Consider the following 17,368-nt stretch of genomic DNA (forward strand, 5'->3'; position numbering starts at 1 on the left):
TGGAAAAAGTCATGGAAAAAATAGTCTACGAACAGGTCGAAAAGTACCTAGCGGAAAAAAATCTAATCTACGAATTCCAATCTGGCTTCAGAACATCCCACTCCACTGACACATGCCTTCTCTATTTGAATGACCACATCAAACAAGAGGTGGACGCAGGCAAATACTGCGGCATGGTCATGCTGGACCTACAAAAGGCCTTTGACACGGTCAATCACTCCATTCTGATTGACAAGCTAAAAGCAATTGGTTTTGATAGTCTATCAGTGAGCTGGATGCAATCCTACCTTGAGGGGAGGGAACAGATGGTGGAGGTAAACGGTACCCTATCCCCCCCCCTCACAGTGAGCTGTGGTGTTCCACAAGGAAGCATACTAGGACCGCTACTGTTCCTAATTTATGCAAATGACATGTCGTCAGCTTGTGACTGCAACTTGTTCCTGTTTGCGGACGACTCAGCCCTGCTGGTCTCTGACAAGAACAAGTTACAGGTTGAAAAAACCCTCAGCTCGGAACTAGGCAGAATCTGCATATGGCTCGCTGATAACAAACTATCATTACACATGGGCAAAACAGAGTCCATTCTCTTCGGTTCAAATAACAAACTCAGCAAGACCGACGGCTTCTCAGTTACAGTGGGTGACAATATTGTCACAAGGAAAGATGAAATTACCTACCTGGGTTCCATCCTAGAGGCTAATCTCTCCTGTGACAAAATGGCATCCAATGTAATAAAAAAAGTCAACCAACGAACTCGATTCTTGTACCGGATCTCCTCTCTGGTAAACAAGAACACCCTGAAGACTCTGGCAGGAGCACTCATTCAGGGGTACTACGACTATGCTTGCACCTCATGGTACCAAAGCACCTCAAAGGCGCTAAAAACAAAATTACAAACATCTCAAAACAAACTGGTCAGACTACTGCTTGACCTTACTCCTAGAACCCACCTCACCCCTGCCCACTTCGACAACCTAGGATGGCTTAGAGTAGACGACAGAGTACAACAACTTGCAATGGGCCTGGTCTACAAGATACACTACACGACCAAGGTACCCATGTACATGTCAAAATACTTCCCAAAGGTCAGTGAATACCACGATCACAACACCAGAGGGAGCTCCACAAATCATGTTAAACCCAGATTCGGCTCAAATAAGGGACTAAACACGTTTCGCAATTATGCCACATCAATGTGGAACGCCCTACCCAAAGCTGTAAAGGAATGTGGATCACTACCCACTTTCAAAACCTCTCTCAAGGGACACCTACGGGAGACTGCAATTCAACACTGGCCCCTGTAAATATCCTAACCCAACCCCCTCCAATGTACAGTCATTTACCTAGTATGATTTTGTCAATAGTTCAATGTACAATTGTGTTTGTTTGTACAGTGTCTCCTCCCCCCCCCCCTCAATGTACAGTGTTACTTGTTTATACAGTGTGCCCCCCGCCCCCCCCCAACCACCTCCAATGTAAATTACCCAGTATGGTTGTCAATATCCCAATGTACCCAACCCCCCCCACCCAACCTCCTCCAATGTACAGTTTCTACGTCAAATGTATATACTCCCTTTTCTTGACTCCTTCTGTATCACAAACAGTACTGTATTTGCAAATCTGGTATGTCATAAATGTATAGATGTAGCAGTACTGACTATCTGTATGTCATGTATGTCATATATGTCTATATGAATTGAAAATGGGGGACCCTGATGGAAACAAGACAAACGTCTTTCTCAGGTCTGCATCCCCTTAACAATTGTATGTATTGAGCCGTACTGTATTGTACCCATTCTGCAATCTGTTAAATAAAGTTTTCATTCATTCATTCATTCATTCATTTCATTCATTCATTCATTCACACAGAGCACATCCACAACTAGGACTGTACTTCTTATGGAAGCTGGCCTATTTTATGTAGATTGCCCCGTCCTGAAACTCTTACAAATCATTCATTGAGAATATTTGTATTGCCCATATTTATTGTAACGTATAATATAACTGATAGGGCATACAGACCCTCATCTGCAGCTTTGATTACACTGTTTAATTTATCTGGTGTAATTTACAGTTTTCCCACATTTTATTTAGCCTATACTCACTGAACAAGTGGATCAAACACATTTCAAAGTTTTTGAAAGAAAGAAAAGAGCTTTTTATACAGAATAATTAACAGATTTTCACAAATTACTTTCTGAATCAAGGCCATTTAATAAACTTAGATGCACTTAAATATTATGCTTTCTGGTTTCAAGGTTTAATATTTTTTGTCAAACCCATATCAACCATTTGGTGTCGACATGGCGCCATCTCGTGGCCAAACTAGTTAGGTAGCTGAAGAGGGGGAAAAACTCGTGCAAAGAAGTACTTTTGTACAAAGTACTTCCGGTGGGGTCAACGAGTAGCTTTTGTGTCTGCATTTATCCTGAGTTTGCACACACACATGCTTTCATATCATGTACACCTAGCTATATTCAACATTTTATCTGGAAAGAGCCGCCGTTGTCGGTCGCTTTATTTAATTCGCAACAACCCCTAACTACAACGTGGTTAGACAAGGGAGGAAGCAGTAGCCAACCATCTTTCTTCTGCCAGCAATAACAAGAAAGAGAGAGAGAGAGAGGTTCAAGTGGGGCTGTGTAGTTTGCAATTGATTGTCTGTTTCATACTTGAAGAAGGAACTGGACAAGCCTTTTTTTAATTAGGCTAGATCAAAGCTCTCGGCACGGATCTCATCCCCGGCATACCTGGAGGGTTAGGATTAGAAGACTGGCTATTAGAATTTGTATTCCATTTGTTCATGTTTCCAACAGGTTTACCTTCCCCTCACCCCCCACCGCCGACCCAGGAGGCGAGACCAGCAGCTTCTGATGTCAAACACGACAGCACTATCACCACGTCTTCGAAGAAGAGGAAAATAAACAGTTCAGAGAGGGAAGATATTGATACAATTTCTTCGTCTCCCAAAAGCCTGACCTCCTCTTCTTCCTCTTGCTCGTCCACTTCGCAACACATCCAGAAGAAGTTGAGGTTCGAAGATTCACTGGATTTCAACATTGGACTGGATGTGAAGATGGCTGAGGAATCGGCATCGTGCTCGAATAATAAGAGCAAAACGGTGTTTCTGTCCGGTGGTGTCGGGCAGCACCATGCAAACGGACTGACGAAAGCTGTAGGTTCCAACACCTTCTCCAACAGTAAACCCGGTGCTGCGAAGAAACTAGTCATCAAGAACTTCAAAGGTAATGCTGCTCGCTGCTGCACTCACCTGTCAACATCTCAAAACGTACTGCATGATGACGATGCTGCTAGAGCCAAATGTTTACAGATGGTGTGACACATTTTGCACAACCATAATGCGACATAGTTGATTGAATGTGACAAGTATTGGTCATTTGGTAGTGATTAGCCTTCCCTTGTTATTCGAATTATTTGTAATAATAGGCTAATTGCGATATGTTTTGAATGTGGAGCTCTGTGCTAGTATTGTATGTAGCCCAGTTAAGACTCACAATTCTGTATTCAACAGTATCTTAGTTATGATTTTTTGAGATTTTTTTTATCCCATTTTGGTTTGCACACAGAAAAGCCAAAATTACCTGAGAACTACACACAGGAGACCTGGCAAAAGTTGAAGGAGGCAGTAGAAGCCATACAGAACAGCACTTCAATCAAGTACAATCTAGAGGAACTCTACCAGGTATGATGGGGAAATGGTCAACTCTGTGTCATCACTGACCAGAATAGGTCAGGTCATTCTCATGACCTTCTATGAACCCAATTTCAATCAAAACAGTTAAGTGTTATGGGCCTCTGTAGAAAACCATTTGTGGGACAGTAATTCATGCTCTGTTCTTCTCTTTAAGGCTGTCGAGAACCTCTGCTCCCACAAGATATCTGCCAAGCTCTATAAACAGCTGAGAGTGGTGTGTGAAGATCACATCAAGGCACAAATTGATCAATTCAGAGAATATCCTTCTCAGTCTGCCCTCTCTTTCTCTCACACTCACACGTCATATTGTTTCACATGGCCTAGCACCAATCATGCATTGTGATATATAATGTAACATACAGAAGTACAACGATTGAATGAAAGTCCAATATCACCTTAACGCTGTACTTAACGGATGCCCTGGACAGTGTGCTCTTCCTGAAGAAAATAGACAAGTGTTGGCAAGATCACTGCAGACAAATGGTAATTCATCTCCTTATTGTCATGTGGTAGGTAGGCTATTACACAAATTAGGAATGCACTTATACTGGTATCATATATCGTGCCAATTCCAGGATAGAAGTGTATTGAGTGACTTGATTTTCTGTAGTTTTGGTACGTAGAAATGTTGGATCTCTCTAATGGAGAACAATTGACTATATCTCAATAATTTGTTAAATGACACCAAACAAATTAAGTCTGTGCAATTCAGTAAAAATATTGGATGGAAGTGGTACTCTATCTGTATTGAATCTGTATTGGCAGTAGAAAAAGTGGTATTGCTGCATTCTTCCTAATACAAATGTCTGCATTATCGATAAATTTTTCCCACAAATATCCTAATATATCCTCAGTGAATTATAATAAAACAAAATTTCCCAAGAATGCCATTCACCCTGTTTATTAACGGATAACTGTTATTATTTCACAGATCATGATTAGGAGTATATTCTTGTTCTTGGACCGCACCTACGTTTTACAAAATTCAATGCTCCCATCGATCTGGTAAGTAATTCACTGTAATTAACATACAAACCATGGTATGATGTCTTTGTTTTGAAACGGCTGTTGACTAGAACCACTGGTCTGCAGGGATATGGGCCTGGAGCTCTTTAGGTTCTATATCATTAGTGACCTGAAGGTCCAGAGTAAGACCATCGACGGGATCCTGCTGCTCATCGAGAGGGAGCGGAGCGGAGAGGCCATCGACCGCAGCTTGCTGAGAAGTCTTCTGAGCATGCTGTCGGACCTGCAGGTAATCCAACGTGTGCCCTTTCATCGTTTATAGGATTCCACCAGAATAACGCGACAGTGGTGGCCTCGTAGACCACGAATCTTGTGAGTTCATATCACAAGACTTGCCTGGCCCCCCATTTTGACTGAGTCATTTTAATCGGGGGGGGGGTTGGTGCGTCACTGCCTGACATTATGCTTATTATATATAGCGCTTTTATCCAAAGCGCTTTACAATTTGTTACTCAAATTTTACCCCTTCACTCACACATACACTCACACATTCACACACCGACGGCGGAGGCAACCATGCAAGGTGCCAACATGCTCATCGGGAGCAATTAGGGGTTAAGTGTCTTGCTCAAGGACACATCGACACGCTGCCCGTGAGGAGCGGGAATCGAACCGGGAACCTCCGGATTGGCAGATGACTGCTCTACCTCCCGAGCCACTGTCGTCTGTACGCTGCAGGCAAGCTTGTGCCGGCTGGCTGTGTTGTCATCATAATCACTGTGCCGTTGTTTGTTACATGGTAACAAACGGTGGCTATGAGGCCATATCAGTCAGTGGCAACTGCAGTGTAAAAAAGCAGTGAAATAACCGGTTGTTTAAGTCTTTAAAGTAACGTTAATCGACAAGCTCAGCTGTTGGCATTGTCCCTGCCTGGCACATCAAGTGAGAGAGTAGACGGAGAGACTATCTGAAGTTATAAGGCTTTGCCTCGTGGGGTCGCTAATAATAATAATAATAATTAATTTAATTTATATAGCGCTTCTCAGTAACCCGAAGTCGCTAATTAGCCCAGTGTCATGTATTATAAGTTATAACATTATAATTATAACATGGTGGTGGTTATCTTTCGATAACCACACACATTGTATCCCACACATAACTGGTTATAGGCTACACACACACACACACACACACACACACACACACACATACACAGATCAGCCTGTTCTACACACCTGCCTGCCTGCTCAGTCTCATACACTGACCTGCTCCTCTATCCCTGACTCACTCAGCTGCTCGTTTCCTCTATCCCTGACTCACTCACCTGCTCGTTTCCTCTATCCCTTACTCACCTGCTCGTTTCCTCTATCCCTGACTCACTCACCTGCACGTTTCCTCTATCCCTGACTCACTCACCTGCTCGTTTCCTCTATCCCTTACTCACCTGCTCGTTTCCTCTATCCCTGACTCACTCACCTGCTCGTTTCCTCTATCCCTTACTCACCTGCTCGTTTCCTCTATCCCTGACTCACTCACCTGCTCGTTTCCTCTATCCCTTACTCACCTGCTCGTTTCCTCTATCCCTGACTCACTCACCTGCACGTTTCCTCTATCCCTGACTCACTCACCTGCTCGTTTCCTCTATCCCTGACTCACTCAGCTGCTCGTTTCCTCTATCCCTGACTCACTCACCTGCTCGTTTCCTCTATCCCTGACTCACTCACCTGCTCGTTTTCCTCTATCCCTGACTCACTCAGCTGCTCGTTTCCTCTATCCCTTACTCACCTGCTCTTTTCCTCTATCCCTGACTCACTCACCTGCTTGTTTCCTCTATCCCTGACTCACTCACCTGCACGTTTCCTCTATCCCTGACTCACTCACCTGCTTGTTTCCTCTATCCCTGACTCACTCACCTGCTTGTTTCCTCTATCCCTGACTCACTCACCTGTTCGTTTCCTCTATCCCTGACTCACTCACCTGCTTGTTTCCTCTATCCCTGACTCACTCACCTGTTCGTTTCCTCTATCCCTGACTCACTCACCTGCTCGTTTCCTCTATCCCTGACTCACTCACCTGCTTGTTTCCTCTATCCCTGACTCACTCACCTGCTTGTTGCCTCTATCCCTGACTCACTCAGCTGCTCGTTTCCTCTATCCCTGACTCACTCACCTGTTCGTTTCCTCTATCCCTGACTCACTCACCTGCTCGTTTCCTCTATCCCTGACTCACTCACCTGTTCATTTCCTCTATCCCTGACTCACTCACCTGCTCGTTTCCTCTATCCCTAACTCACTCACCTGCTTGTTTCCTCTATCCCTGACTCACTCACCTGTTCATTTCCTCTATCCCTGACTCACTCACCTGCTCGTTTCCTCTATCCCTGACTCACTCACCTGTTCGTTTTCCTCTATCCCTGACTCACTCACCTGCTCGTTTCCTCTATCCCTGACTCACTCACCTGCTCGTTTCCTCTATCCCTGACTCACTCACCTGCTCGTTTCCTCTATCCCTGACTCACTCACCTGCTCGGTTCCTCTATCCCTGACTCACTCACCTGCTCGTTTCCTCTATCCCTGACTCACTCACCTGCTTGTTTCCTCTATCCCTTACTCACCTGCTTGTTTCCTCTATCCCTGACTCACTCAGCTGCTTGTTTCCTCTATCCCTGACTCACCTGCTTGTTTCCTCTATCCCTGACTCACTCACCTGCTCGTTTCCTCTATCCCTGACTCACTCACCTGCTCCTCTATCCCTGACTCACTCACCTGCTCGTTTCCTCTATCCCTGACTCACTCACCTGCTCGTTTCCTCTATCCCTGACTCACTCACCTGTTCGTTTTTCCTCTATCCCTGACTCACTCACCTGCTTGTTTCCTCTATCCCTGACTCACTCACCTGCTCGTTTCCTCTATCCCTGACTCACTCACCTGCTTGTTTCCTCTATCCCTGACTCACTCACCTGCTCGTTTCCTCTATCCCTGACTCACTCACCTGCTCATTTCCTCTATCCCTGACTCACTCACCTGTTCGTTTCCTCTATCCCTGACTCACTCACCTGCTCGTTTCCTCTATCCCTGACTCACTCAGCTGCTTGTTTCCATGCACTTCAGGAACACCGTTTGTTGACAGAGAGGCTGAGATATGATACTAGGCCAAATTGCAAAACATGGGTACATGACATGTGGTCCCAGAATTGGGGGGTCTTTACTATCATGCCATCTCTGGGCACATCAAAGTATCATTTGATCTCATTATTGTCTTTCATAATAAACTCCCAAGGGAGAATGCTATTGATCCAAATAAATATAATCTGGTGACTTCAGGCGTGAAACTGATATTGGAAGTGCAATATTTGTCCCAGTGTGAGAATGGCTTGGGCCCAATTTGTGCTTGTCTCACAAGTCTCCTGTTGTGCTGTTGTACACACGCATTGTGTTCATCCTTTTACCCCCCCCCCCCCCCCCCGCCATCCAATTAACTATTAATTACGTGCTTCGTTCAATATTCCATACAGTATGATAAAAGCCAGATGAGGTAACTCAGGATGTCCCTGCCCGTTGTCCCGCTCTTCTAAGATGTATAGAAACGGGGTGCATGTTTGGCAGCGGCGTCATCTGTGATCAGCAGAGCCGCGCTGTGGCTTGATGTGCTGTCAAACCCCCCACTTGACAAATGGCTTTAATGACACCGATGTTCTCTCCAACCCCCGGCAGATTTATCAAGACTCGTTTGAGCATCGCTTTCTGGAGGAGACCAATCGGCTGTATGCCGCAGAGGGACAGAGACTGACGCAGGAGAGAGAGGTGACCATTCATACTGTATCTAATTAGGGCCGGGGCGGTATACTGATGCTTATCGTTGATCATCTACCTGTGTTGTCCCATCGTGGGTTTCTTTCATGTTTTGAATTGCGATACACAATTTTGTCGTCTAAATGATTCATTCTTGAAAGTCTTAAGATCATTAGAGATGTTAATATTTCTCACAAAATGATTTAGGAAATATTTGAGAATGCTAATTGAAAATGAGTTTCATTTCCGTGTTACAGTTGCCATTACCCTGCAGTCCAAATATGATGAACATAAAATGGATTACTTAATAATAGTGTTGTCATTATACTGGAATTTCTAACTTCGATACAATACCTTGAATAATATCTGTATTTGATATTTATGATTTATGATTTTATTACGGATCCCCATTAGCTGGTGCCATGGCAACCAACTAGTCTTCCTGGGGTCCACACAAAAAAACATACAAAAACAATTATTGCAAAACAGAATTATTAAAAGTCAGTACTCAACATACAATACACAATGAAACTAACCATTAAGATGGCCAAAATTACATGCAAGCAACGAAACAGAAAACAAAAAACAAAACTAAACTAAATACAAAATACAGTGTTAAATACAATTTAAGATTTGTGATATCACGGGCCGTCTTCAGTTTCCTAGCTTCATATGAATTTGCTGCGTGTTGTTCAAATACAGGTGTTAGGACAGGCTGTGAATGTGTTGTTTTCTTTGCTGGTTGAACTTCTCAGCTTCTCTCTAGAAGAGAAATATCACACCTTTTAGAAACAAAGGTTTCCTCATTAGATTGTCTAAAAAAAAGAAAATTAAATGGAAAATTATGTAATTAACTAATCTTAGAAACTGATGGGCTTTGTGGTGTCCATGGGCTTCCCCTGATTGTCAGCAAGAAAGACAAAAAACTGAAGAAGCGGTTGGCGTGCCCACTATGCCTGCAGGGAGTAGAAGCAGAGCACTGCACACACACACTGCCACATCAACGCAACTCATAGGAAATAGGGCTCTAATTGAAACACTGTCATTCTTAAAGTACCGGTACTAATAAAATAGGGTATAGTACCATTTCAAATGGCAGGGTATTGTGATACCTTTCTAGTATCTGTATACCGTGCCATGATACTTATAGATAGTATATGTTATCGTAGGCTGTGAGGTTGAGGCAATATCACACACACACACACACACACACATACACATACACACATACACCTCCTCTCTCTCAGAGCAGTGAACAGGGCAGGCTGTTCTTGAACGATCCAGGCCACTCTGGGTTCAACCAGAGAACATTAATCATTTTCCAGCTCATTGCTGAGGCTCATTCAGCAAAGTCTACCCCCCGAATCATCATCAATATCTCCCCTAAAGAGGCCCTTCTCAGCTGGTGGGAAGGGGCCAGGCTGCCCTAACCTGGATCCTCTTCATCCTGTGCCACTCAGATAGAACTTAATGTGTGTTCTCATTTCCCTCTCTTTTTTTAATGACACTTTAGTGTCATTATTGCTAATATTGAATATTTTGGAAGATAGGGACTTTGGACGTCAACCTTAATAATCCAACACAGGAAAACTGCTTCAACAATGCTTTTTCCACGAAACACATCATCATCTGTAGATCATCTATATGGTATGTCAATGTAAACTTCTCATCAAGCCAGATGCCAAGATGCCAGGGTGTTACTGGTGCATGCTTGTCAACAGAAAGAGAAAAGGTCCAGTGCCAATTCAACATCTGGGATTTCAGATGTACAGTGTCAGTTGCTATGGAAAGCATCAGTTAAAAAGGCTTGGTCACAGAATTCTTTTGGAATTTCTCGTTGAAACCACATGGGACTTTGTCTTGATTCGAGTATTTCTGATACAAGCAATGGAACAATGATCACTAACACCTAACTCGAAGACACCTCAGGCAACCCTATTTGAAAAGACAAGATCACCTAGGGTAGACCTAGAACAATCTTTCAGATTTGGTCTGGTAGGTTCTGTTACCCACTGGGATAAATTGAGGCCACCACTATCCTCCTTTTGTGAAGGACAGACAGACGCACATGGAAATACAGACAGAGACTCTTTATAGTTTATATAGTTGGATATATAAAGTTGTCCAGAAAGTACTTCTGAATATCCTGACTGTTTTCCCCCTATATCTCCCAGCCCATCTTATACTCAGTGTTTCCCACTGATTTCCAGGTTATTTGTGGGGGCAAGATGCTCTGGATGAGAAATACACATAAATTACAGACATAAATATCCCCCCACACAGAACGCTGTTAATGTGCTAAAGTCTCTCAAGAGAAGTCTGCTCCCTCGGCCGCCATCTTGATAACTGCAACTAACAAGACTTAACAACAAGACCTGACCCCTTCTATACACGCGCCATGTCATCCAGTGGTTTCTGCCACACAGTCCTTAGTTTCCATGGCAACCACTCACTGCAGCGATCGTTATACATTTTTTAAACGTTTTTAAAACTCCCATTTAACCACAAAATGCAGTCGATTATAATTGTACTCAAAATAAAATAAATATGAATATGTTTGTTTTGTGGCAAGTAGTTTAATTGTTGCCACCATCTTTAGCATTAAAGAATTTTCCATTCAAAGTTGTATGCGAATGCAAACGTTCAAATTACCGTCTCAGTCAGCACCCAAGTCCTAAGTTTGCTTATTGACCAACTGAGGCCATTATGCGAATACATGCTGGTCATTGTTTGCAGAATTCGCACAACGAGCGTGTTGATTAACATAGAATAACCATGTTCTATGTAAATGTGTACTTTTCACAGGGTTGTAGCCTGTATGAAATGATTATTAAGTGGTCATAATTTGTTAAATAGTTCAGCTTTTGCTCAATAATGCTTTTTAGCAAGAGATATTTTTAAAATATCAAGTCAAGATGATATGCAGGGCAGTTTTCTCCGCTGTCTGACTGAGGATGAGAGATGTGGAATGCTGTTTGCTCGTCATCCAAAGACGTTTACATAAATGAACAGCGAATTAGTTACAATACAAACATTTTGGATTGATTGTAAACGATTTATAATATATACAGTTTCACAGTGGAAAATCCTGATTCTTGCACCATACACAACACTTAGGACATAGGTAACTTATTTCACTCTGTACGGAATAACATTCAACCTTATTTCAGTTCATTTAAAACCTTTGTTTTAACTCAAATAAAGTTGAGGTTGACCTCATTTGCAACAATGTCGCTCTACCTAGGTGCCACCCCTCGCCTAAACCAAGTGGAGTAAATTCCTAGGTGAGAACACGTCTGCCACGGAGAATTGCATGCTGTGTGCTACATGTGAAAGGGCCACGCCTGCACCTGATCCTCTGGGCATCGTCCAGAGCTCACGTGCCCGAAGAGGCTTCTCTGTTATTTTATCACCTTGGGAAATCTATTTGTGGTGGGTCTGTCTGATGTTGTGGCGGGATTCCACAGATGAATCTATACATGGGAAACGCTAATACAGGTGATTGGGTTCATGTTTTTGGGTTACCCATTGTTGGGGCTTCCCAGCTGTTGGGGCTTTGCCAGCTCGTGATTTGTTTCCTGACCTTTATTGAAATTAAAGCAGCAGTAGGCAACTTCGGAGAAATTAACAAGAATGAGTTTACTCACTCAGCCCAGCAGAAATAGAGCAAGCTCTGCATCACTTTTCAGGCCCAATGGGAGTTTGTGGAAAATATGCATGGGCTTGAAAAGTGAGGCAGAGCTCGCTCTATTCAGCTTTAATATGTGTAGCGTTTTGGTGTGGCATTGATGTAACCTTTAAAGTTTCTCCTTGTTAGGTGCCAGACTATCTCCATCATGTAAGCAAGCGCTTAGAGGAGGAGGCAGACCGGGTCATTACATATCTAGACCAGAGCACACAGTGAGTATTTGGCTTTACAGTCCTCCTCAATATTACTAATAATGTACTAAGTACTAAGAATGAAGACTCACTCGTCACTTTGTTTTCTTCCAGAAAACCTCTTATTGCTACTGTGGAAAAGCAGCTGCTGGGTGAACATCTCACTGCAACTCTTCAAAAAGGTACGTTGGTGTGTGAGGGGTGTAATGATGACGCGTGTTTTCACATTCAACACAAATTTATATTTTGAGACTTCGATCTTTGATTCTTTATGCATTAAAATGTATTCATACAGAGCTCAGCTGGGTTTGCCTCAGAAGAATAAAGATTGTATGTGTGTATAGCATACCCTTCCCTCCTCCATCCTGATAGGATGCAGGCAGATGCTTAGTTGAGTTGACAAACGGGAAAAGTTTGACCTAAGGAAGAGAAGGAGAATCGTCAATACAGGTTTAAATATCAATACACTGTATTGAACGTAATTCTTAAAAAAAATTAAATGTATTCTGTACTGAGATCCTTAGACCCCTAGTGTTATAAGATTACGGCACTAAATGAATGGTCATGACTCCAGGACTCGAGCAGCCGTCCTTCTGAATAGCCCGGTATCCCTCTGATGCATCTGGGCTAGCCAAGACCACGTCTCATTTAAAGAGTAATGAAACATGTCATGTGGTCCTTTTGCTGCCCCAGTGGTTGATATTTTCACCCTGCTGCACACTCTGCCTCGCCCCGGTGTGTGATGTCGGAGTACCTTTTTCTTCTTCTTCTTAGACAGACTCGGATAGTCTCCAAAGAAGCATGCTGATATCACTGATAGGGGTGGGGCAGGGTGTGCAGTAGGGTGAACATATGTTTAATTACTCTTAAGATGGCGGTTTTGGAACATTGAAAAAAATACTTTTTTCTGGCGATTCTACAATGGGGGAAAAAAACAATAACAAAAATAAATAAAGAATAAACTATTTAAACAAAGAGCAGGGATCCTTACCTACTGTAATTACAGATCGAGAGTGTTTTCCTGCTTTTCATTCTTTTATTTTATATAACCTCCAGGCTTGAATCACCTCCTGGATGAAAACAGAATCCAGGATCTGTGTCTCCTCTATCAACTCTTCAGTCGAGTGCGAGGTGGCGTTCAAGTCCTCCTTCAACACTGGATAGAGTACATCAAGGTAGGCCAGGATGAAAGAAATGAACACCAGCTTGACGATACTGGATTGGTTGGTTGGTTGGTTGGTTGGTTGAGTGGTTAACAGCAGAGGTGTCCTCAACAAAGAAATTCTCAGTTGACTAATTAGTTATGGAATTTGCCAACTAATCGATTAGTTGATTTACTCAACAAACAATCAGTATGGAAGAAATCGGCTAATCGACTAACAAAATCTTGGTCGACTAAAGACCAAACCGACCGGTTAATGGACTAAGAAAAGGCAGCCCTAGTTAATTAAGCATTACATCACGCGCAGGAGTGGGTTATGAGAATTATAACCCACAACTGCGCGTGGTGTAATGGCTTTTATACAACTGGCGCATTCATCCAACCTTATTGCTATACAATAAACACATTAATTGAAGATTTATTGACAAAACCATCTGCAGAAAAAGTAGTTCCAAAAAAAAGAAGAGACGTTGCCTCCGTGTGTAGAAGCAGCGCTGTTTCAAGGCATGAGCGTGGGTTATGGGATTGATTGATTGAAATTTTTATTACAGATAGACAGTGTTTACATCTTTATACAATTGCCGAATTCATCCAACCTTATTGCTATACAATAAACACACATTAATTGAAGCATAATGGAGATTTATTCACACAACCATCCGCAGAAAAAGTAGTTAATAAAAAAATATTTAGTCGCGTTAAAATACGTCATGGGCTATAGGCTTTTAAAACAATTTAATAGGCTAAACTTCGTTTTAACTTCTTTAATTCACATTTGTTTATTTCATAAAAAAGTTCCCGACATAATGCTACCTGCCTCAACGAAATCCGTGATTCGGTTGCGATACAGAAGTTAGCGGTTGTTATTGGAAATAATGATTTATTGATTGAAAAATGTTATTACCAGATTGCAGAATGGGTACAATACACACTTGTTAAGGGGATGCAGACCAGAGAAAGGCTTTCGTCTTGTTTACATCAGGGTCCCCCATTTTCAATTCATCATAAAATATATGACATACATGACATATAGATCAACAGTACTGCTACATCTAGACATTTATGACATACCAGATTTACAAATACAGTACTGCATCCCATTCATCAAATGTCAGTCCACCAAATAGATCAAAATTTGCAATGAAATCGGACATTTTTACCAACTTGTGTTTACAAACAAACCTGTGCGGGACATCCAGTGACTGTCCTTTATTTTTTTATCTACTTTTTTCTCCCATTTTCTATTTTTCTCCCATCCCAATTTTCGTATCTTCCAATTCTACCCTCTCCTGTCTCGAACGCTGTTAGGCCATGCCTCCCACAGGCCGGCTGCAATGTGGACGAAGCCTTGCATCACGTGTCCCCTCCGGTACTCGAGGAAGCAGCCGTCATATCTTTTCACCTGCACAGCGCGATCTCTCAGCGGCGAGGGTCACGCCGCCCCCGTTGCTTCCTGATTCTGTTGCGCAGGCGCACCAACCGACCTGTAGGAGTCGCTGTCCACAACGTCCGATCCCCACCCACCAGCTTCCCACCCCTAACACTGCCAATTGCGTTAGTATGAACGACCAGCCAAGCTGGTAGCAATGCCGAGAGCTGGGCTCGAACCCAGCATCTCCCGCATTAGTGGCGAGCGCCTTGCCCACTGCGCCACTTAGCCGCCCAAATGACTGTCCTTTTGAAGGAGAGGGAGATTTTACAACGAGTGCCATCTAACACCACACTTTCCACGATTTATATTTTGAATAGGTTGCTTCAAAGCATGTTATTGGTTTGATTGATTGGACATTTTATTTATTGATTGATTGTCCTTTTGACGAATGGCATCTAACAACAGACTTCGCACGATTTTTATCTTGTTCCAAAATGACTCATGACCCACCAATTACATAATCCAACATTGTGTAAGAAACTAACACATTCCATGTGACAGAATCGTTTTTGAATTAGTCGTTATGACGCTTTCAACACATCCATTTGTAAAGATTATTGTCCGCCATCTTGGTTTTTCCTAAAGAGTGATTGTAATTCGGTTGTGGGCGGGTTCTGGGATCACGAGCGTGGGTTATGAGAAATAACCACGTCTAACTTGACTGTTTCAGCCAATCAGAATCGAGAAATTTGCATGCCGTTGTATAACGGTTCATGAATGAGTCGTGAGAGTGAGTTGGTTGCTTTTGTTTTGGGAGGCAAGGCGATGCATACTGCCAAAAGGTCAAGTAGTGGATATCGACACCAAGTTGTTTTTGTCCCAATGTTTCAGGTGTTTGGGAGCACAATCGTGATCAACCCGGAGAAAGACAAGACGATGGTACAGGAATTGCTGGACTTCAAAGACAAGGTGGATCACATTATTGACATCTGCTTCATGAAGAACGAGAAGTTTATCAATGCCATGAAAGAGGCCTTTGAAACCTTCATTAACAAACGACCAAATAAGCCTGCAGAGCTCATAGGTTGGTGGTCTCACTCTCATGGGCTGATGTTTCAATAAATATTCACTTTTCAAATGTATTCTGAACCAAACAACATTTCTGTCTTACAGCAAAGCATGTAGATTCGAAGCTAAGGGCAGGTAACAAGGAAGCAACCGATGAAGAGCTGGAGAAGATGCTGGATAAGATCATGATCATCTTCAGATTCATTTACGGTAATGTTTTCCTCCACATCATTTGAATTCATCTGGCATTTTTCTGTTGAAATTTATTTTATATAGACTACGTTTGAAATATATATGTATTTTTTAGGCAAAGATGTTTTCGAGGCCTTTTACAAGAAGGATCTGGCGAAGAGGTTGCTAGTGGGAAAGAGTGCCTCTGTTGATGCTGAGAAATCAATGTTGTCAAAGCTGAAGCATGGTTAGTTTTCTCTCTCTCTCTTTATAGTGTATATATATAATTAATAAATTCTCAAACTGACATTAAAGGAGTACTATGACCCCTAACCTTGCTGCTTTATTTTTAGAATGTGGAGCAGCGTTCACCAGTAAGCTAGAAGGCATGTTCAAGGACATGGAGCTGTCAAAAGACATCATGGTGCAGTTCAAACAGGTAACGACCGCTTTGAGTGGAATTGTTAGGAGGTGGAATCTGTAATGCTGTCTCATTATACTGTGACTTTCTCCAGACCTCTCTTGGCAGAGCCCTCTCCTATACCCACCGAATTCCAACCCACACATCAGACCAAAACGTCCAAAAAAATTAAACAAAGAGCAATACCAATACTTTTGCCTAGAGGTCACTGTTTGACGACATTACAGATTCTACCTGGATACCCCTGATGTTTGATACTGTAGTTAGTAGACCACCATTGACATTGTAGTCACCCAGTGAAGCAGTGTTATTTTGATTGTCTTAGTCTTTTGACTAAAATTCTATTAGTTTTTGTCACATTCTAGTCATTTGAATTCTCGTTAGTTTTAGTCGACGAAATCTATACAACGCATTTTTTTTCTTTTTTTTTTAAGGAAATCATTATAGTAACCTTTCATGAAGCACGCAGATGATTTTAGATGTGCTTCACTCCTGAGGTTTAAAGGAGTCTAAACTGCACACATTTAATGATACAGTGTGAAGTGTACTAGGGTACTAGGGCCCTGCAGTCACAGTCATATCCAGAAAGCTTGGAATGAAGTATAGAGCAGTGCACTGTGCTGCGTAAAGCCCTCAAGAAGCACCTTTCATCCACTCAACTCATACTGCCCTCTCCTCATGCTTCTTAAAAATGATGCTGCCTGAATAAATAACAGCAGGTAGCCACTGAATGAGTTTCACCAGTGAAATAATTTGTTACTGTATTTGCCGCCCACTGGGATTGCTTGCAATAAAGCAAATGGAAGCGCTCTGGGCAATGAGT

The 17,368-nt window shown here is 42.5% G+C and overlaps 1 protein-coding gene across 1 annotated transcript in view; it reads left to right on the forward strand.

Annotated features, from left to right (window-relative positions):
• Nucleotides 1-2,403: 2,403 nt before the first annotated feature.
• Nucleotides 2,404-17,368, forward strand: part of cul4b (cullin 4B) — a 53,241-nt gene continuing 38,276 nt past the window's right edge. The window contains exons 1-14 of the mRNA XM_084332464.1: nucleotides 2,404-3,245; nucleotides 3,588-3,703; nucleotides 3,870-3,973; nucleotides 4,129-4,198; nucleotides 4,647-4,720; nucleotides 4,808-4,970; nucleotides 8,395-8,484; nucleotides 12,290-12,372; nucleotides 12,466-12,533; nucleotides 13,408-13,526; nucleotides 15,777-15,969; nucleotides 16,059-16,163; nucleotides 16,261-16,371; nucleotides 16,478-16,563. Coding sequence (XP_084188590.1) covers nucleotides 2,804-3,245; nucleotides 3,588-3,703; nucleotides 3,870-3,973; nucleotides 4,129-4,198; nucleotides 4,647-4,720; nucleotides 4,808-4,970; nucleotides 8,395-8,484; nucleotides 12,290-12,372; nucleotides 12,466-12,533; nucleotides 13,408-13,526; nucleotides 15,777-15,969; nucleotides 16,059-16,163; nucleotides 16,261-16,371; nucleotides 16,478-16,563 — 1,824 coding nt within the window. The 5' untranslated portion in view covers nucleotides 2,404-2,803. The remainder of the gene's footprint in view (nucleotides 3,246-3,587; nucleotides 3,704-3,869; nucleotides 3,974-4,128; nucleotides 4,199-4,646; nucleotides 4,721-4,807; nucleotides 4,971-8,394; nucleotides 8,485-12,289; nucleotides 12,373-12,465; nucleotides 12,534-13,407; nucleotides 13,527-15,776; nucleotides 15,970-16,058; nucleotides 16,164-16,260; nucleotides 16,372-16,477; nucleotides 16,564-17,368) is intronic.

Source organism: Notolepis coatsorum (genome assembly GCF_963971535.1).
Source record: "Notolepis coatsorum genome assembly, chromosome: 16".
Lineage (NCBI taxonomy): Eukaryota > Metazoa > Chordata > Actinopteri > Aulopiformes > Paralepididae > Notolepis > Notolepis coatsorum.